Source organism: Brachionichthys hirsutus, chromosome 22, assembly GCF_040956055.1.
Source record: "Brachionichthys hirsutus isolate HB-005 chromosome 22, CSIRO-AGI_Bhir_v1, whole genome shotgun sequence".
Classification (NCBI taxonomy): Eukaryota; Metazoa; Chordata; class Actinopteri; order Lophiiformes; family Brachionichthyidae; genus Brachionichthys; species Brachionichthys hirsutus.
In genome coordinates this window covers 966,349-988,430 of record NC_090918.1, presented here as the reverse complement: position 1 = coordinate 988,430, position 22,082 = coordinate 966,349, and the positions used below count along the sequence as shown (strand labels likewise).

At 40.2% G+C, this 22,082-nt stretch overlaps 2 protein-coding genes across 2 annotated transcripts; both read left to right on the top strand.

Annotated features, from left to right (window-relative positions):
- The first annotated feature begins 3,700 nt into the window (after positions 1-3,700).
- On the top strand, positions 3,701-13,602 carry pah (phenylalanine hydroxylase). Its single transcript, XM_068755449.1, has 13 exons — positions 3,701-3,766; positions 4,053-4,169; positions 6,220-6,403; positions 8,857-8,945; positions 9,490-9,557; positions 9,738-9,934; positions 10,361-10,496; positions 10,609-10,678; positions 11,589-11,645; positions 12,642-12,737; positions 12,976-13,109; positions 13,200-13,315; positions 13,559-13,602. Exons 1-13 carry the CDS (start codon positions 3,701-3,703, stop codon positions 13,600-13,602), a joined length of 1,374 nt encoding a protein of 457 aa, XP_068611550.1.
- A 1,863-nt stretch (positions 13,603-15,465) lies between these two features.
- Positions 15,466-21,862, top strand: th2 (tyrosine hydroxylase 2). Its single transcript, XM_068755466.1, has 13 exons — positions 15,466-15,684; positions 17,620-17,844; positions 18,761-18,935; positions 19,020-19,108; positions 19,193-19,260; positions 19,347-19,397; positions 19,490-19,635; positions 19,937-20,072; positions 20,159-20,228; positions 20,324-20,380; positions 20,548-20,643; positions 20,743-20,876; positions 21,697-21,862. Exons 1-13 carry the CDS (start codon positions 15,466-15,468, stop codon positions 21,860-21,862), a joined length of 1,632 nt encoding a protein of 543 aa, XP_068611567.1.
- Positions 21,863-22,082: the final 220 nt, after the last annotated feature.

Here is a 22,082-nt window from a genome sequence, read left to right as displayed (position 1 = left end):
TGTCTATGTTTCTGTCTATTTTATAAACAGAGTCTGTTAAAACCAGGTACTTAATAATAACAATAATAATATGAATACTAATACTAATCATCATCATCATCATCATCATCGGGAAAGCAATCCATATTCCACTTTGCAATTTTTTTATGTGATATTCCGGCTCTTTGTCACATATTGCAAGTAGGAAGTGACAGCTCATCACTTGCTGCAGAGTGACAGTCCCTCTTTGTTTGGTGTGTGTGTGTTATGCAGGGTCACCATGCAGGCTGGTATGGTGTGACAATAGCATGAGTGCAAGTCACTCGTGGCATTTTCATTATGTCTCTATGATCCATCGCCTGCAGTATTACTGTACGCTCTCGCCAGCGACGGCTGGGCAAACACAGACCTGAGGACAGCTCCCAAAGCAAACAAGCAGACACGCCACCTATTCTATTTCCTACTGCCTATAACTTAAAAAAAGAAAATAGGCAGCTCGAGCGATCTCTAATAAGAGTCTTTTCCAAATGGCTAAAGCCGTTGGTGAGTTACACTCTGCATCAAGGACCAGTTCTGTGTCCGAGCTGTGATATCTAGGTTTCAGAATTGAACAGGTTTTTTTTTTTTGTGGATTTTGCCCACTCCTTATCTGACACTGAGTTGCCATGAAGACCAGCAGCTGCCTTCCATCGACTGGGTGACAGAGAAAGTCTGACTGACAGATGAAACTGACCACGGCTGCAAGGAGGAAACACCCTTTGTGTTTGGTCAGGGAGCTGGTGAGGGGCGGTGACCCGTGTCCCCTCCACCAGGACGAGATCATCAGCCTGGGGGCAAGGAGGCAGGGTGCGTATCACTCCCTCCACACATCATCAACGCCCCCCCCCGAACTGTCGCAACCTTAACGTGTCATCCCCTGCAGTTGGGAACCTACTCTCTTCCCGTTAAAGCACACTCTAATCTCATCTCCATCTCTAGCGCGTGTGTAGGAAACGAGATAAACAGCCATTAGAATACGCCACCTGCAGGAAACACTATCCTCCCCTGCTATCTGTATGCAATGAAAGAATTAAGCCCACTGACAGTCTTCATGGTGCGACACTTGATCTTTGTTATGGCAACTCATAACATGTGCAGCAAATGTTGTGATTTTGTATTGCCGCTTTCTTTTCTTAGCTGTTATGCCATATGTAATCATTTAACGGCTTCGCAGATGAATACCTTTATCATGAAACCTCAAAATGATTACTGCGTTCTATCCCGTGTAAGATATATTCCCTGTTTTGCTGATCTGTTTTCTCGTCATCACTTTGTGGCGAGATGCTGTCTGTGCGTTTGACCTTTCTGCAGAAAGAAGAAGAAGAAGAACGGAGAAAACATGCAGCTTAGGTGAAATGGTCAAAACCCCTAAAAATAAAAAAATTGCCCATGGGTGTAAACGTGAGCGTGGATGTATACATGTACATGTATACATGTATCGATCCAGGGGAGAATGGATTGATAGATAATTGTGTTCCTTTTATACTCTTATTATGATTGCTCTTTTCCTGCCCCGCAATGTGCTCGAGACTTCAAGTCACTGCCAGAGGGAAGTCAAGTCTTTCAGCATCCCTCTTTCTTACACCTACAGTGGCAATCCAACCTCAGAACATTCCCTGGATGGGAGGCTGGTCCTGCAGTTGCTGCCAGGGCCACGTGTAGCAAGGGGGGGGGGACTTGCCCAGGGAAAGGGGATGACTTTCCTGGGTGTAAAATTCAATTATCCAAAGAGTGAACGTGTCTCTTGTGAGCAGTGGGCAGACGGCTGTCCATTCCCAGCATGCAACAAGGGGGTTATGAACCACAGAAAGGCCTCCATTATCCCGAGTGAGAACAGCCCATGTGGCTGGCTGCACGGCCTCCGCTCTCATTCACTCTACTTTACAACAGCCGTCCAAGACCCTCAAAGTTTCATTCTCTATTCTCTGTCCTCACTCATCCCCCCCCCCGCGCCTTTCTCTCCAGCTCTTAAGAAAAGAGTCTGCACAATACTGCTGGAAAGCTGGAGTGGATTCTTCAGCACCCCTGTGGACAGTGTGCATGCGGACAACATTCACAGCACGTCTGTCCTAGTCCATTAATCAACGGCGTCTCATAAAAGCACAATTAGGAACCGCACAAATCTATAATGGATTATCATCCCGATGCGCCCCCTGCTATTCCTCCTGTAGAGCGATGCTCTGTGTCCAAGTGGCTTTTTTCTCATCCAACTACACTTTATTATTATTATTATTAATCCTGAACAAGCATGGTTGCGTAATCTCGACTGAACGAAAATGATTTATTTTAAGTGAGGACAGCTGCAACATGTAAAAGAGTTAATTCCTTATAATATGCCGTATCCTCAGCGACTGAGGCCCTTCTCCTAATAAATGAGCAAATGTCTCCATCAGCATTGATGACAGTAAATGACGCAGTGGGGAGCTCTTCACTGTACAAGTGCCCACTGAAGAAGCTTGGGAGTTTCGTGTGACATCACCTCCCATCTGCAATTTACTGTCCAAGCAGAAGTGGCCCTTTATGGCGCCTCTGCAAGTATAGCTGCTGCAGAAGGTTTTTATTCGTTTCAGAGCTGCTTATGTCGACCCTTTAATGAGCGGGCGGTGTCGCATCATCTCACCAAGCCAGAGTAAAAAGGAGATGCGATTGTTCTTAGTCAGACATTGCTGCACTGGCAAAGAAGTGTGAGGCCGTTCTGCAGCACCCACATTCTGTGGAGGTCATTAATAGTGAATGTGTTGAACATAAACAAGGGTCAACCAGCACATTCTCAGATATGGTGGTGGCTGCAGCGCTCAAATCTGGGAGCTAAAGCATCTCAGCTTGTGGATATTTGTGCTGCATTTCAAGCAGTGCAGATTGTGAAAGAGGCTTTAGTTTGATGAAGCGGTATTAAAGCCGCATCCAGAAAGGGTCTTGAAGTGGAGCATTTGGAGCTTTAAAAGGGTAGCACTGCGCTCTGGACTGGTGGCGTCCCCCTCCGCATTACTAAAGCCACAGTGCCATCAAGTGGCACCTCTGGACCTCCGAGCTGGCAGGTGAAAATGTGCATTGAGAGAGTAAAAGGAGGCTTTATCCGTTATTATTGAGCTATTATTGAGCTATTATTTTCCTTGAGGTAAATGCTAATTTAAATAGACTTTAGTTTATAGTCTGTAATCCTTTGGTTGGTATATTCATTTTTTCAGCAGTTATATAATAATAATAATAATAATACATAATACTACTACTACTACTACGACTACTACTACTACTACTAATAAATAATAATAATAAAAATAATAATAATAAATAATAATAATAATAATAAACAGTAACTATAGCGTCATCACACTAATTATAGGCTGTAAATTACTTATTGTATGTGAACAAATGGGTGAATATTTTTAAGCATCAGATTGACGTCACCTAATCTAGTTGGTAACGTTTACGCAGCAGCAGCAGTGATGACGACAACAACACAGTTTCAGCTGACAGCCAGCCCATCATGTGTTCCGGGGCTGCGACCCTGCAACGTTGCGAGAACCGGATGCGCTCAATTGTTTTTGCAGCTTTCTAAGAACCGCCTCGTGACATACCGATGGAGCCGGCTGCGCTGTCACGTGATCCGCGTCGGTGGCAGCAGTTCATAGACACAGTTTGGATTCAGTGCCTTCAGCTTCTTCACCTGGACAGAGAGAGGATGGACGCAGCGGACAAGCCAGTCAATGGACATGATGCTTCAGAAACTGGGGACGGTGAGAAAAGGGTAAATCCAATATGCTGTTGTCCTACTGTTTTATCAGCTGAACACCAGAGTTGTGTTTAGCGTCAGGATTTGCTGGAATCTTCTACAGCAGACAAAAAAAACAAAACAAAAAAAGAGGGCATAAATACACCAGAAACATGCAGTATGGCAATCTTGCAGAAGCACAAATTTAAAGAAGATAACAAAAGCAATGTGATAAATAAAATCTGAGTTGTGTTTGCATGCACATGTGGTGTTTTGAAAGCACCGCACGATTTCATGTGATACCATTCCTCCTTCTCCACAGGGGAGAAGGGGATCGTACCTGGAGGAGGAGACCAGCAAGAAGTCAGAAGTGATCTCTTTCATGTTCTCCATAAAAGAGGAGGTCGGCGCTTTAGCCCGGGCTCTGCGGCTCTTTGAGGTAAATTTCAGTTTGAAAAAAAATATCATTTAATTTAAAAAAAAAGTGACAAAATGAATCTTGGATCTGCTCCTTTGCCAGATCCTCACCACCAATCCCTCCAAAGGTATTTGGATATATTCTCTGCCCCATGTACTCTGTCCTCTAGACAGCTGCCCATTCAATTTGGTATTGTTCTGCTGCTCTCAATTCAGCTAAACAAAACAGATTTCCCAAATACAATTAAACGTATATGCAAGTCGATATTTAAAGGTGAATTTAATTGTTTTGAAATGATTTTTGTACTTTTAAGGAAAGAAACTAAACAAATATTTATTTCACATACAAGTTTATCAGTTCAAACATGACTTTTAGGTCATTCACCCACACCAAGGTTTCTGTAGTAATTAAATAATAAAACACGCTGGGATGGGATGCTAGAAAACAAGAAATGGTTATCAGCAATTACTGCATTAATTCAATTACTGAAATTTGATTTGGACATATTTGTGCTACTTACTTTTTGTGCTTTTTTATTAAATGTTTTATATTATAGTTTTCCTCCACTTTCTGTGTCACTGTTTCTAGAAAATATTTAGAAAATCTTAAGCTTTAAATCAAATTATAGTATATGTGTTATTAACTTATCAGGAATAATTAATTAAAATGATTCTGTTTTTATTATACCTAAAGCTATTGGAATAGAGCTGCTTCAGCTCAGCTCAATTACATTATTATTATTTTTTTACACATGACAAGACTATTTAACAAGATGGAATGTTCAATGGTTATATTGACATAAGATAAGTCGACTAAAATTATGCACTAATATGCAGGAAAAGTTGTTGTCTTAAATGTTGCAGGAGCTTTAATTTTAAGGCAAGCTTATATATTGATTTAGGATCTGAATGATTGCAGTAATAACTAGAAAAGCACTAGAAGAGCACAGACCTCTGCCGAGCAGCTCATTCCCCTCCTAATTGGATTTTACACCTCCACATGGTGATCTGGATCAAAACGCTTTAAATTCTTCTTGGTATCTTTATACACCAACCATGAAAAGGATCATGAATCGGAGTTGATGTGTATTTGTAACAGATATTTGAATCCGTAAATGGGGTTTTAATGTTAAATTGTAATATTCTTTCCTAAAGTCATTCTGGATCGGATCCAGATGAAAGTTGGTGGTGAGATAGAGGTCCCCACCCTAAACATTGGTCTATAATCAACAAACTATAATCATCAAATTTGTTCATGGAGATATCCATGAACAAATTTTGACGCTCCATTGACTGCAATGTAATTGGAAATATCAAAGCGATCCAGAATCCATGGTCTCTTCTGGATCATCACCAAAATGTAATCATCTGTTCCTGGTAACATTCCCAACATTTCTTGAAAATGTAATCAAGATCGGTCCAGAAATCTTTGAGTTATGTTGTTAATGGACGGACGGGCAGATGGGCAGACAGACAAACAGACAAACTAACAAACACCGGCGATTACAAAACCTCCGCCATGCAACATAGTACATCATGTACCAATGCTGCAGCAAACATCCCAGTCGTCAGCTAACCTATCAGAATGCACCGTCTGATCCTCCCCTATTCCTCCTCTCTTTTAAGCAAATAAAACAGGCTAAATCTCTCCAAAACGGTCATTCCCCCAACACACACACACACACACAAACACACACACATCCCATAAAACAGTTTATGAATTATTGGCTTCAAATGCACATGATGCACTCGAATCCACGTGCAGTGGTGTAGTTATCATGTGCGTGCGTGTACTGTATACCATGTAAAGGATTTTCCAGATAATGATTGCAGTAATTTATGTAATAATTGGCATTTACAGCTGGAATACAGCATGTTTGTCACGTGAAATGGTTGTAAATCAAAAATATGTCTCCTAATCGAACAGATGGCAGCAACTAATATTAAAACATAAACATCTTTTACCTTCCTTGGTCCCTATGAATAATTATAATTATGAATAAATGAAATACGCAGAATTAAAACAAGCTGCTGCATCTCTTTTCTCTCTCTTTTGTTTTTGTGGATTGCAGGAGAAGGGCATTAACCTCACACACATTGAATCCCGTCCTTCGCGGACGAACCAAGGCCAATTTGAGTTCTTGATCAACGTGGACTCCAGCTGTTCCCAAGCCCTGGATGATGTCATCGAATGCATGCGTACACAAATCTGTGGCCAGGTGCATGAGCTGACACGTAGCAAGGAGAAGGATACAGGTAAGTCACACTATATGTAACTACAGAGAAGATGCTGAACAAGATAGCATGAATCCTCAACATGATGAATCCTGCTCCACTTGTTGTGGGAGTATAGCTGTGTGTGCGTGTTCATTTTTATTTTATTTTTTTAAATTAAATATTTTTTTTAGAATCTGTGCCAGTGTACTGGGGGAAAATAAAAATAAAAATATCTCAAAGTGTAATTAAAATAATTCTGGCTGTCATTTTTGGCAATCCGTCTTGCTGATAGTCAAGATAGAAGTCCCGCCCCCCCCCTACCTCCACCTTGTGGAAAGGTTTAAGATGACAGAGAGAACGTATCATCAGTTCATGGTCGTCACAAGTCCTAAAGAGGATGTGGCATGAATAAAATAATGTGCTCTCTTCACCCTGATGCTCATCATATGACCCAGGAGGGAGCAGAGGACATATAAAAGCGCCCTTGAGAATCTAAAGACAATGTTGAGATACATGTGAAATGCGTAACGTTATTTAAGTTGTGACCAGTTTAATTGATTTACTCAAATTACAAGGAGAAAAAATATTATATTCTAACATATTTCATTTATAATTAATTAATTGATCAATTTTAATAATTCTAATATATAAAAACCAAATATTCTCAGTTTTCAATAATATGAAACAAACAAACATGGCAAATACTGTTTGGAACGATCAACCGTAAAAATCTTATCAAGCATAAATATGCACGACTACATCTTTATATTGCAATATTTATATATGACTTTTATGGCATGCCGTTCAGGAACTTATTATATATATATATCAAAAGTGCTGGAATATATATATGAAAAGTCTGAGAATATGGACCGAACTATGAAAAGTCTGAGAATATGGACCGAACTCTGGAATATATATATGAAAAGTCTGAGAATATGGACCGAACTATGAAAAGTCTGAGAATATGGACCGAACTCTGGAATATATATATGAAAAGTCTGAGAATATGGACCGAACTATGAAAAGTCTGAGAATATGGACCGAACTCTGGAATATATATATGAAAAGTCTGAGAATATGGACCGAACTCTGGAATATATATTTTGATATATATATTCGGATATTTTCATATATATATTCAGACTTTTTCATATATATATTCAGACTTTTTCATATATATATTCAGACATTTTCATATATATATTCAGACCTTTTTCGGTGCACGGGAATATATATATGAAAGCCGCGGTGTGGTGGTTAGGGTTCCGCGCTCACACCCCCGTTGCCCCTGTTCGGTTCCCGGTCGGGGAGCCGGATAGATCTCGTGTCATAAATGAGGTCAGCTCGAAATCTCGTGCCGGCAATCCTCAGTGAGGAGATAATGAACGCCCTGAAACAAATCCGCAGGGGCTTTTTTGAAACGCTCCTCTTAGACAGGCTGTTTGACTGTATTTGTAATGTAATGCATGCTGTGGGTGTCCGTCTGACGCGCGACAAGTCACGTGAGGGCTGGCGTGCCGACAGCTGTTCGTCACGCCCCCTCGCTGGCCAAACTGTTCTGGCCAGATACGGCACTTGACGGGTCACGTGACGGGGTCGAGGCTGCCTGCCCCGGAACATGCATAGCGCCGTTCTGGCTTGATACGGCGCTATGCATGTTCTGGGGCAGGCAGCCTCGACCCCATCACGTGACTTGTCAAGAGGAGCGTTTCAAAAAAGCCCCTGCGGATTTGTTTCAGGGCGTTCATTATCTCCTCACTGAGGATTGCCGGCACTAGATTTCGAGCTGACTCCATTTATGACACGAGATCGATCCGGCTCCCCGACCGGGAACCGAACAGGGGCAACGGGGGTGTGAGCGCGGAACCCTAACCACTACACCGCGGCTTTCATATATATATTCCCGTGCACCGAAAAAGGTCTGAATATATATATGAAAATGTCTGAATATATATATGAAAAAGTCTGAATATATATATGAAAATATCCGAATATATATATCAAAATATATATTCCAGAGTTCGGTCCATATTCTCAGACTTTTCATATATATATTCCAGAGTTCGGTCCATATTCTCAGACTTTTCATAGTTCGGTCCATATTCTCAGACTTTTCATATATATATTCCAGAGTTCGGTCCATATTCTCAGACTTTTCATAGTTCGGTCCATATTCTCAGACTTTTCATATATATATTCCAGAGTTCAGTCCATATTCTCAGACTTTTCATTGTTCGGTCCATATTCTCAGACTTTTCATATATATATTCCAGCACTTTTGATATATATATATAATAAGTTCCTGAACGGCATGCCATAGACTTTTGATCTGATAGTATAAAGAGGAAGAAACAAAATAAAAATAACAAAAACTATATCAAATATTTCCTTGTGTGTGAAGTCAATGCTTATTCAATTTGACTTCAGTTACAATATCCATGAATGAACATGTAAATTATCATGATATAATAACTGTTATCATTCTGCAGTGCCATGGTTCCCTAACGACATCCAGGACTTGGATCGCTTTGCCAACCAGATCCTCAGTTATGGCTCTGAACTTGATGCTGATCACCCGGTAAGGACTGACTCATCCTGTGTGTGTGTGTGTGTGTGTTTGTATCGACACATGCGATTGAAAACAGGGCTGTGGAGATGACAGGCTACAATCTGCTGTCTATTCCAATGGAAACAATGAAGACACACAACATGATGTCATTGCTTTAATTGAACCCCTACAATTACAGATAATTGCTCCCTTTAGCCACCGCCATTGAAGTAAAATGTATTCATCATAGGCAGAAAAACATTCTACAAAGGCTTCATTTGAATATGTATTTGCGTGCTTCTGTCAGAGTCTGAGAGCATAAGGATGTCAAAGGCCACAGGACGTCTACTTCTGTATCATACTTCGTCATCTATCTGTCTATCAATCCATCTATCTATCTATCTATCTATCTGTCTGTCTGTCTGTCCATCTAGCTATAGGTAGCTAGTAGATTATTTCCTTTCTTAGATTTGGTTTGAGTTGTGAAGCTACGATTGTGAGGTCTAACATGGTTTTCCTTGTGTGTGTGTGTGTGTGTGTGTGTGTGTGTGTGTGTTGATGGGTGGGTCTTCAGGGCTTCACAGATCCAGTGTACAGAATGCGCAGGAAGGAGTTTGCTGACATTGCCTACAACTACAGACAGTAACTACTCCAAAAAATCTCACATGTCGAAAAATAAAATGAAGTCAGTTAATCCTGTATTGTTTTTTATTTATTTATTATTATTTAGAATTGTATTAGAACCCAGAACTCATCAATGAGACACACACACACACACACACACACCAATCATTAAACTGGAACCTCATGTCTTTGTCCTAGTGGTCAAGCCATCCCTGAAGTGGAGTACACAGAAGACGAAAGGACCACATGGAGCAAAGTGTTCAAGGAGCTGAAGACTCTGTACCCGGCATACGCCTGCCGTGAACACAACAGGATCTTCCCCCTGCTGGAGAAATACTGCGGCTACACCCCGGATAACATCCCACAGCTGGAGGAAGTCTCCCACTTCCTGCAGTGTAAGCTCCACAAGGTCCTATGGGTAACATCTGCACCCAATAAGTGACAGAGCTCAGACTCTTTTATTTACATTCATTTAGTTACAAAGAACGCTTGTCAATCTTTGATGATAAACATTATTAAAAATGTGCAAGAAAACTCCAGACTGACCTCACCTGCTCACCACAACATCGTAAAATTATATATTTTTCATCTTAAAATATGACTTTTCATGTAAAATTACTCCTTTCACTAAATGTGTGATTGTATTGTAGCAATGTAATTTTAAGAGAACCTGTAAGACAGAAACGTATAAAATGATTAGCATAAGAAAGTCTTCATGATTCATTTCATTTCATTTCACTTCCTCCTCCTCACTCTCTCCATCCTTTCCTTTTGTTACACACCAACTGCTTTTACACTCAAATCTATCATCTTTGCTGCAGCCTGCACAGGCTTCCGCCTTCGCCCAGTCGCTGGCCTCCTCTCGTCCCGGGACTTCTTAGCTGGGCTTGCCTTCAGAGTCTTTCATTCCACGCAGTACATTCGTCATGGCTCTAAACCCAGATACACACCTGAGCCGTGAGTGTCTAACATCTGCTCATAAAAATGGAAAACATTAATTTATATGATGTCATATAGTTTCCCTCGGGATTATTAAAGTATTCTGATTCTGATCTCATTTCCAATGCAGGGATATCTGCCATGAGCTCCTGGGACATGTTCCACTTTTTGCTGACTCTAGTTTTGCCCAATTCTCACAGGTAAAAAGTGCCCAATCATTAATGAATAATGATCACACAAAACTGCATAAAATAGTTATCCAATTATGAGAAGAAGAAGATTTTTTTTATTCTTACAGACACTTTAATCACATTCACAAATGTGCAGTTTCACATATAGCAACAAGAGTGCTAAAGTGCTTAAAATACAGAAATCACAAATTAAAAATAAATAACATTCAAAAAGATACATCAGTGCAACATTTAATCAAGCAGAAAATTAGCAAATTTTAATTGATATTCTGAAAATATAGAAACAACAACTGAAATATTTTCTAAATTGTGAGTGAGCTGACTGGGTGGAGCCTAACGAGACAACTGATCCTCGTTCCCCTTCATCAGGCTCAATACAGCCTGCATGGCTCTGCATGAATACAATCTAAAAACGTGTACACATTTTTAGACGTGTACACATTTTTAGATTGTAGGTGATTAAATCAGTTTTAATCACCTATTGTTTTTAAATCGGAATATTTCCTAATCAGTGTGTTCTCATGTAGATCTGTTTTTAATGACATGATTGGCTGAATTATTTAAAAATAGAATTGTGATTGCTTATGTTGCTCAAGATTTAGGCCTTTCATGTCTGGTCTGCTGCAGGAACACCTGCAGGAACACTTTTTTTTTCCAGGATAAGTGAAGAAGACTGCATGACAAGCAGAGACGCAATGTTTAGGCGCTTCAATGGGGGGGGTATTCCAGGGGAGCACACTAGATCCAGTGTGTGGCCTTTAGTGTGGGTGGGACCTTGAACATGTCGGGCGAGGTTAATGGTTAATGTGCAGCTGGATGAGCTCTCATATTAAAACAACAGAGGTGGGGAAATAATCTTCAATTGTTTGTTTGTTTCTTTAATGTTACTTTCTCCCCCCCTTAATTCTGCTTGATGTAGGAAATTGGACTTGCCTCGCTCGGTGCCCCAGATGAATACATTGAGAAACTTGCCACTGTGAGTAGCATGTTTATAAGAAAGACCAATGTTCAATGTCCAACTGGTGGATGGTGAAGTGAAAGACAGATCCCTTTATTTGCATCCCTCTCAAATTTGATTGTGTCTTCTTTGCCATATATCCTACCCCTCCATCGAATTTTGTGGGAATCCATCAAGTTGTAAGTAATTAAAACAGTTACAAAAGTCAATTTCTTAACTGATCAAAAAATGGAAGCCATGCATTTATGGCTTTTTTTCCATCAAAATTGTAATGTCTTCTTCGCTGCTGCATGACCATCCCATGCAAGCTTGATCATTCAAGTATAGTTGCCTGTCTCTCCTCTGGTCATGTCCAAACCATCAAAGTCTGACCTCTCTGACCTTATGTCCAAAACGTCTAACCTTCACTCTCCCTCTTATTGCCTCATTCCCAATCCGATCCAACCTGGTCACTCCCAAGGAGAACCTCAGCATCTTCATTTTTGCCACTTCTAGCTCCTTCCGGCTTTTCCTCAGAGCTACCGTCTCTGTCTCTCACCTCAACTGTTAGTCTATCCATCACCATGGCAAACAAAAAGGGGCTCAGAGCTGATCCCTGGTGCAATCCAACCTCCACTTTTTTTATGCTTTACATTTCCTTTCCGTAACATAACTCAATTTCCACAATTACTTTTAAGTCGACATAACTTTTGATGCCTTTACAAGACATTGTGTGAGTTTGAGGTAAGTTTAATTTTCTTTAATGTGAACAGTTTTACAAAACTGCATCAGCAAGGATCACTAGGTGCCTTTTATCACATCATATCTCTCTTTCTCCCCCAGTTTTCTGTCCAATCACTATCAAATAAATGACAAAGGATCCATCCCCATGAAGTGGCAGCAGAAATTAAATACTAAAAATAGGGCTTGATGGTACAAGTTATGGATCATGGATCCGAAAGATGCACATCAAAAACACCTAGTTTTGTGTGTTCTGGGCGTGTGTCTTATTTTATGAGCCATGTGTGTCCTCAGGTTTACTGGTTCACTGTGGAGTTTGGACTGTGTAAGCAGGGCTCAGAGATTAAGGCCTATGGAGCTGGCTTGCTTTCCTCATTTGGAGAACTACAGGTAAGAAGAGGGAGCAACATTCAGAATAGTGGGGTGTGGGTGAAGAGGTTCAGTGGGTAAATGGGTTCTAAGCTGGCTCACTATCGAGGTCACTAGGTGCATCTAGCAGAGGATGTACACTCTGCCAAGTCGCATCAACAGCGCTGAATCATGCTGCACTTCCTGTTTAGCAGCCGTGACTAAAATAGACACTCAGACACTCATTGAAAAATATTTTTCTTCCATGATGTTCTTTCAGTACTGCTTGACGGACAAGCCCAAACTCCAACCCTTTGACCCCAACATGACGAGTATTCAAAAATACCCAATCACAGAGTACCAGCCCATTTACTTTGTCGCAGAGAGCTTTGAGGATGCCAAAGAGAAAGTGAGGTAATAAATCTGTTTTTAAATTCACAGCTTTGTTAGAACGTTTTCTGCGCAGAATATCGAACTTGTTGATATTGCTTCTATGCCTCACAGGAAATTTGCAGCTACCATCCCCAGGCCTTTCACAGTGCGCTACAATCCCTACACCCAGAGCATTGAGGTGCTGGACAACACCCAGCGGCTCAGGAACCTGGCTGATAGCATCAGTAGTATGTATCTGTACAGTATTTCATTTCTTGGAGTTGGTGCATACAGGGGACACCATAATATCCCTTGCTCTATTTAAATTGGTATTCTTTCATATTTAAAAGCAAGGGTTACCAGCTACTTAGGTTTATGAGTCCTTGAAATGTTTATTGTGACCAATAGCCATCAGTTACATATGATTGCGTTTCCTTTCCTGTGATTTGTATTTGATGCATACTTCATTATGGGTTTTTTTCTCATTACAGGTGAAATGGGGAAACTGTGTGAAGCCCTGCAGAAATTTCAGTAAATACAAATGAAATGTGAGCCAAAGCTTCTCCTTTTTGCATCTTTAGTGAAAGTTGCTGCTCTGCTTTTTATGCATGCAAATAATATAAACAAGAACAAGCAAATTACTATACTCCATAAAATAAATGTGTGAGAATACTGTGGCTATCAATATTATTATCGTATAAATATTATTAAGAAAACGTAAGCAATTACCGATTTTATGAAATTTCAATCCCAAAATGAAAATGTTCTAACATTTTTGTTTTTATATCTAAAAGCATTTTGATAATTTTAGTGAATTGTGTTCATTTTTCCTTGGTTTAAGGAAATCATTTATATGAAATGTTTTAATAAAAGCAAATTACAATAATGTCTGGATCCCAAATTATTTAAAAGGAATTTTGCATCATTTAGACATTACTCAGACAAATATCTATCAGCTATGCCGTGAGTTACAGACTCACCATTGCATTCCATACACATAGACATATATGGGTTCAGTTGTCAGTTAATGATGTACAGGAATATGATGCCTCTAAGGATATTACTACTTCCAGTGCACCTGTCTAAGAAGGAAGAGGAGGCGGAGCACTGTTGAAAAATAAAGATGATTTAGAGGACATTTGGGAGCTTGGACCCTGAAATGTTATTGGGAACCCGCCGGTTCCCAAACCACTGAGCTACTGCCGCCCCCAAAATGTGAATCGTAATCATCATGAAAGTGTGAATCATAATTTACATCCAGATGTCCCTTTCACTGTATAAGAGTAATTTGAGTTTTGCAGTTTCAATAAATATGATGTAGTAATTACCTCCACCAAGGCGGGGGTTATGTAATCATTACTAACTAACTCAAAAAGTTACAGATGGATCTTGATGAAATGTTCAGAGAACGATGGGAATGTTATCAGAAACAGATGATTAAATTTTGGTGATGATCCAGAAGAGATCCTGGATGATGGAACACTTTGAAATGTTTGTTAACATTGCAGTCAATGGAGCTTCAACATTTGTTCCTCAATATCTCGGTTGATTATTGACAGATGTTTATGGAATTTGACACAGTTATGTAGGGTGGGGGTCTCTATCTTAACACCATTTCATTATCTTCAAAAAAAGATAAATCATTGTAGCCATATATCCATTACATTTAGCAACACAACAGATTTCCCAATTAAATTAAACATATATGCAATTCAATATTTCAAGGTCAATGAAATCATTTTTAAATTATATTTATACGCATGTGACTTTTAAGGAAAGAAACTAACCAAATATTTATTTCACATTCAAGTTGATCAGTTCAAACATGACTTTTAGGTCAATCGCCCACCAAGGTTTCTGTAGTTATGAAATAAATCAAACAACGGACCGATGGGATGCTAGAAAACAAGCTATTATAAAAGAATGACTAACAACATTCATTCAATTACTGAAATTTGGATCATTTGTGATTTATTTCAGCACTTTTATTTTATTTTATTACATTTCTTTCTCCTCTTGACCTGTCAATTACAGCAAATATTCAGTCAATCTAGAGCTTTCATGAAAATTATTAGAATAATTAATTAAAATGATTCTTCAATTATAAAGTGTCCAAAATAACTGATCAGAGAACTGGACATTCATGGTAGGTAATAACACAGCGCCCTCTAGTGACGAAACGCAAGATTTTGCAGCAAAATTATTCTTACAAAATGTTTTGATTTATTATTCTTCAACAGAAGCCTCACTCCAAATTACATATAAATATAATATTATCAGCAAATAAATCTCTCTAAAAGCACAGAAGAAAATCCTTACTGGGACTATACAAATAAAAAAAAATTAAAAGCCAACTTGTTTTGGATAAAGTAGTACTACAAATATAGCAAATATAGAGATGTACATTATTTTACTGTTAGTGGGTTTTCAGCTCAACAGCATCCACCTCAACCGCTCTTACTCTTTAAAGTCTTGGACATCAGTCAAGGTGCAGCACCCCATTTTAGACAGCTGTTATCATTCTGCAGTGCCATGGTTCCCTAACGACATCCAGGACTTGGATCGCTTTGCCAACCAGATCCTCAGTTATGGCTCTGAACTTGATGCTGATCACCCGGTAAGGACTGACTCATCCTTCTTCTGTGTGTGTGTGTGTGTGTGTGTGTGTGTGTGTGTTTGTATCAATACATGTCCGCTGACACCCACATGCGATTGAAAACAGGGCTGTGGAGATGACAGGCTACAATCTGCTGTCTATTCCAATGGAAACAATGAAGACACACAACATGATGTCATTGCTTTAATTGAACCCCTACAATTACAGATAATTGCTCCCTTTAGCCACCGCCATTGAAGTAAAATGTATTCATCATAGGCAGAAAAAGGAAGATGAAGGAAGAGAATGCAAAGACTGGAAAGCCGCTTTGTTCAACTGGGCATGGTAGGACACCCCTCAGGTGCAGGTGTGTGTGTGTGTGTGTGTGTGTGTGTCTGAGAGAAACAGAGTTCAAAGGACAAGCCGGCAAAAGTAGTTTAATGAAGACACTTTCCATTATGGAAAAGGAATAGGGTAGTTGGTGTGTTCTTTAAAATACTTTAAAAGACATCAAATAGTAATTTGGAGGGAAAAACAGACGTGGTGTGAGCCATTACATTTTTTAGGGGGGGGGGGGGGGGAATGATAAATATTTAGCTACACACCCAATTTAATTAATTTGTATGTTAAGCCAATGTAAAAATAATATAGATTAACATAAGAGTACTATTCATGGCTTCTGATTGGGTGGACATTTTTACATCCCACCTCTAAATGTCCTGCTTGTACAAACACTGAGTTGGAGACTTCTCTTAGTTCACACACGTTGCGCTGCCAGTCATAAAGTTCAACTTGCATTCATTTAATTCATCCAAAGTGACTTGCAACGCTTTTGCTGTGTTCTGTATTCATATTTTAAAAACCAGATAACAATATAGAACAGTCGGGTTACAGTCCACAAGCTGTCCTCTCAACCGGTTGAGGTCGGTTCCCAAACACGTGTGCAATATGACTCCCACGCGGTCCTGCTGCTGCTGCTGAGGCTCTAACTAATATTTCTAGTGTCTAATGTCTGAACGTTTTTTTTATCATCCGCATATACAAATGCAATTTCGCTTGAATGTCTTTACCTACATCATTTATAAAAAATTAAATATGCTAGACCAAAATGAAACTTGGGGCGCCGATTTTGTTTAGTCCACAAAGTCTAAATTGTGGTCGTCTGCTTGGACGCATTGAGTCCTCTCTGCTATAAAAGAGCCATAGAACTAAACCCTGCAGCAAACATGAGTTTGTGTAAAAGTATACGATCGACTGAATCAAAGCTTTAGAAACATCTACAAATAAGGGGGGGGGCAACAATTCTGTTTTCTGTACAAGGCACCAATAAACACATTGTCACAGCCACGGCAGCAGTGAGGTTTCTGAGAACACTTCTACAGATTGATGCTCAAATCAAATGTTATCATCCATACGTTCACTCATTTTATACATCATCATCATCATCATCATCATCGTCATCACTTTCTTTGTCTTTCACAACAATCGTGTTGGGATAGAGGTCGCAGGGGTTAGAGGCTGTTAGAGGCATGGAAAATAACCGTCCATGCCAAATTAGTGCGCCAAAAGCAAGTCAATAAACCCATGTGCTGTTTTCCTTTGTCGGTGTGTCATGGATGTTGGAGTTTAAATATTGATTTTTAGAATTATAAACAGCTGAAACAAGGCCCTAATGTGCATCACCATTTAATAGTGTTGAATCTTATTTTGCATGCAGTATTTGCAACGACCCCATTTTTTTTAAACACATGCTAACCCATTTGAGGATGCCAGCTCAATTATTTTATTTTTTTTGCCCAATGAATAAATGAATAAATAAATAAATAAATACGCTCGTGGCGCACTTGCGTAATTCGTTTTCCATGAAGCCTCAGATGATGACAAGGTATTTAAAGCTTTTCACGGCCGGGGTGCTGGCACACACACACACGCAGACACACACACACACACTTGAAGATGGACCTTGAAGTGCAGGCGGCGCCGTTCGACGGGAAGAAGCAGAGCCTCATCGAGGATGCGCGCAAGGAGCGCAGCAGCGGCTCCACGGGCTCTCCGGGGCCCACGAGGACCCGACACGACTCCGTGTCTGAGGGGAAAGAAGCCAGGGGTAGCCTGAGCGTCCTATTCACCCTCAGCAATGATACAAACGGGGGATTCTTCAAGATTGGTGAAATCTTTGAGGTAAAATGAAGGTGTCATTCTGCAATTATAATTTAAAATAGAGACAAATTCACCATAATGTCAAATAATTGTATAATAATAATACACTTTTATGCATTATGCAGATGCCTGCTTTTCTTCTTTATATAAGGACTGTTGTTAAAAATTGATATTCTTCAACGATACTGAATGCCGCTTCTTCCACGCAGAAGCGGCATTCTTCAAATTCTAAATGATAACCAAAACTATGCAAATGTGTGCAGATGTATTGTTTTAGATAATATTGATCTTATAAGATGCAATTGGGCTACAAAGCACCATAAAGCAACGCAAAGCGAGCCTGTCTGACGAGTGACATGAAGCATCTCGTGTTGCCTGATGATCAACCCCGTTAAACAAGACGCTAGATTAATGCATCCAAGGAAAATAAGTAAACCATTTTAAAATTGTATTCCAATTTTACTTATATAAACTAATTGACTAAGTTGTTTCAGCTTAAAGTCAATGCTGTAGTAAATTAATATTTTGATTTTATTTACTTAGTTTATCGTACTTTGCATGTTTTCTTTCTTTCGATTACCGCTTCCAACAGAGAACGCGCATATTTGATCTTGTGAATAAGAGACACCAAGTGACAACAAGCTGATGAGAAAAGATTTTTTTCGGAGACCAGAACCGGAAAGGTTTAACAACCATATCAATGCTCAAAATATGTTCTGACAATGATCAAGTGAGATAAAAATAGAAAATAAATGTTATATTAACTGAATGTGGTGCAATTATGGACAATATTTAACTCTAAAATTAATAAACAGTTGCAGAAATTGGGAATACTAAATGCACAAGTATCGTTAGAACACAGAATTAAATCTTGCATTTTTACATATAATCTTTATTTCTGCAGTTTTCTTTTTGACACCATTGCATTTCTTTCCAGACATTTAAAGCCAGACTTCTCCACATCGAAAGCCGACTGGGGAGGAAGTCAGAGGACGGCACAGCCGATCTGGAGTTCCTCATGAAGTGTGACGTTCACAGCTCTGACCTGGAGGTTTTCATCAACTCACTGAAGGGAGTCGCTGACGATGTTTGCTCCGTACCGGAGGAAAAAGGCAACCGCGTGCCGGCACAATTCCTCTTCCTATTTGTTGATAACATGCGGCTAACTGATTGTTCTCGTCCCCTCGACGTCACAGTCCCCTGGTTCCCCAGACAGATAAGAGACCTCGACAGATGCAACACACTAAATACCAAATTTGATCCTAACATCAACCAGGAGCATCCAGTGAGTGTTTGGGCATCTACTGCAGCATCTCACATTATATTTTATTATATCACACATACCTGTATGAGCATCATTTCTCTGCAGGGTTACGGCGATCCAGAGTACAGAAAGAGACGGGCTTTCATCTCTGATCTTGCCTTCACATACAAACAGTGAGATTGTTGTTGTTTTTTCGTGTATCTATACAAACAAACAAACAAACAAACATTCACTCATATACTGATTGTCTTTGTCACAGAGGTGCCCCGTTGCCTATCATTGACTACACCGCAGAAGAAATCTCCACATGGTGAGAATGAAGAGTTCAATCCTTACACATTTTAAAAGTAGATGCAGGATGGAGGATGATTAAAGTGCAGTTCTTGGTTCTTGTGCCGAAAGGAGGCAGATCTATCAGCAGCTGCGGAGCCTTTATCCCGACACGGCCTGCAAGCAGTTCCTGGACGGCCTGCAGCAGCTGGAGAAGGAGTGCGGCTACGGAGAGGACAACGTCCCTCAACTCAGAGACGTTTCTGCCTTCCTGAAAGGTGACTGAGACAGACATCACAATAAATACAGCCATGAAAGACATTTTCCTTATCGTTTAAAAATGACACTTTCTGATAAATCATGTGCAGCTTTACCTGAATTATGAACTCTGCGTTGTACAACCTGCACCCTGTGGCACAACGGAAGACGTATTCTTGCAGCAAGCAGGCTTTCAAGAAGACATCTGTGCCACTAAAAATATTTATTTCTTATTGTGTGTTCTTGGCTGTCAGATAAATTCAGTGTATAGTGAGGAGAAGTGTAAGTCTTGAATAAATGTATTTTGCTGCATCTTTTCAGAGCGAACTGGTTTCCAGCTGCGTCCAGTAGACGGCCTGCTGTCGCCCAGAGACTTCCTCAACAGTTTGGCCTTCAGGGTGTTCCCGTGCACTCAGTACATCCGTCACTCTTCAGCTCCGATGCACTCCCCTGAGCCGTGAGTTGTTCGTTTCGCACGTTAATCGTCTCCTGCTGCATTTTCTTTTCTTCTTGCATTGACTCAGTCCAAAATCCGCTTGACAGAGACTGCTGCCACGAATTGCTCGGCCATGTTCCCATGCTGGCTGATAAAGCATTTGCCCAGTTTTCGCAGGTATAGCTTTGCTGTGCTTTCGCCTCACTCGACTGTAGTTGATTGATGTGCAAGCTCGTCCTTTTCAAATAGTGACTTGTCAGGACATTTTTCAGGAGATTGGACTCGCCTCCCTCGGAGCCTCAGATGAAGACATCGAGAAACTGTCGACGGTTGGTTTCCACCAAGATTTCAAAAGCTTTGATGAGAAAATGTTTTGGACACAAATTTATCAGGAAATTGAAAGAGTAACTTGATTTTGGGGGAGGAACGTGGTTGAAATAAACACTTGCATGGGAATTTGAACCATGCACAAGATCAGTGTTTTGTCACTCTGCAGGTATACTGGTACTCCGTGGAGTATGGGCTCTGCAAGCAGGATGGCAACGTGAGAGTTTACGGGGCTGCACTCCTGTCCTCTTCTGGAGAACTTGTTGTGAGTGGAGCGTCTCTCCTCTGAGTTCATTTAATGGCGAATGTGTTCCGGTCCTTTTTATGCTCTGTGTCACGACCGTCTCTGGCTCGTTTCTTCCAGTATGCTCTGTCTAATAAGCCAGAACATAAGCAGTTCAACCCGGAGGAGATGGCGGTGCAGGTGTGTCAGTACGACACTTACCACCCGCTTTACTTCGTGGCGGAGAACTTCGAGGATGCAACGCTGAAATTGGGGTATTCATTATTTTAAGATGTGTAGCAACATTTGCGGTGTGAGAAAGTACAAAAAGACAGCTATATGCAAATAACTTAAGACAGAAGATGAGACATTTGAGCTGTAGTTCAAACTCATTTGTCCCCCTTAAACACCCCTGTTAAAAACCCACATTAAATTATAAAGCAAAATTGCAAACTTAACCTCTGATTAAATCCTCCTATGTGAAAGTAAATTGCAATACATTTTTTGGCAGATCTTAAAATATTAAACTTTATTTAAAATAAATAAATAAAATGCATTATTATCGTAGATGCAAATATTGATTTTGTTCCACATCAAACTGTTCATACACGAAGAGCGATGCGTTTCTCCCCTGAGAAAATATACCCTTTTATCTGGACCCGCACCATATAACCGAATCCTGCCAGCAATCAAACAATTTACCACACACACATGGACACAAAAAAATAAAATGGGGTCTCCACACACCGGGAGGAGTGAAATAATCTGCCAACAACAATGGATCATTGCCGACATCTGTTTACTTACTAGCAGTTTTCTCCTTCTCGGCTGTTGTCTGTATTTCTTGGTGCATTACAGAAATGCATATCTTATGTTCTCTTAGACATGGACAAGGGACCCATTAGCGAAAAAACCCCAAAACTGGGCCATAAAAATACTCGCGGTCAACAACTCCGTAGGGAGGCGGGAAACTTTAATAGATGCAGATGTTACAATGCGGAGGCTTTGCCAGGGAACACTGAAGCCGTTTAGACAGAGGCTTTTCCTAATATTTTCACGCACGCATCTACTAATACTTCATTCATTTCCCTATAGGAAATACTCTGCGACCATTAAGCGTCCATTTTCGCTCCGCTACGACCCATATACCGGCAGCGTGGAGGTTTTGGATCAGCCCGTCAAGCTCCAAAAGGTCTTGAGCCAGATGAGAGAAGAGCTGAAGACCCTTCACGGTGCCTTGGAGAATCTTGGCTCATCTTAAGACCAGGAGCAGATTTGATCTTTGTAAACGTTGTTTAGGATTGTAGTACATACAACACAAAGAAAACCACAATGCAGTCAGGTTTGTGAATCGTATTTAGAAAAGGTCTCGTGATTTTTAGTAGAGATCATGATTATGTGGAAAAAGTGCAATTAGGAGAAAGGGTTTTATGGTCTTTAGAAAAGATATCACATCTATGAATAATAAATGAGGCAAAATC

Excerpts from the sequence above, each read along its gene's own strand:
- pah (XM_068755449.1), top strand. The coding sequence starts at position 3,701 with ATGGACGCAGCGGACAAGCCAGTCAATGGACATGATGCTTCAGAAACT. Across the intron at positions 8,946-9,489 it reads AACTTGATGCTGATCACCCG|GGCTTCACAGATCCAGTGTA; the intron begins GTAAGGACTGAC and ends GTGGGTCTTCAG. Across the intron at positions 9,935-10,360 it reads AGTCTCCCACTTCCTGCAGT|CCTGCACAGGCTTCCGCCTT; the intron begins GTAAGCTCCACA and ends TCTTTGCTGCAG.
- th2 (XM_068755466.1), top strand. The coding sequence starts at position 15,466 with ATGTACATTATTTTACTGTTAGTGGGTTTTCAGCTCAACAGCATCCAC. Across the intron at positions 20,229-20,323 it reads CATTTGCCCAGTTTTCGCAG|GAGATTGGACTCGCCTCCCT; the intron begins GTATAGCTTTGC and ends GACATTTTTCAG. Across the intron at positions 20,381-20,547 it reads ACATCGAGAAACTGTCGACG|GTATACTGGTACTCCGTGGA; the intron begins GTTGGTTTCCAC and ends GTCACTCTGCAG.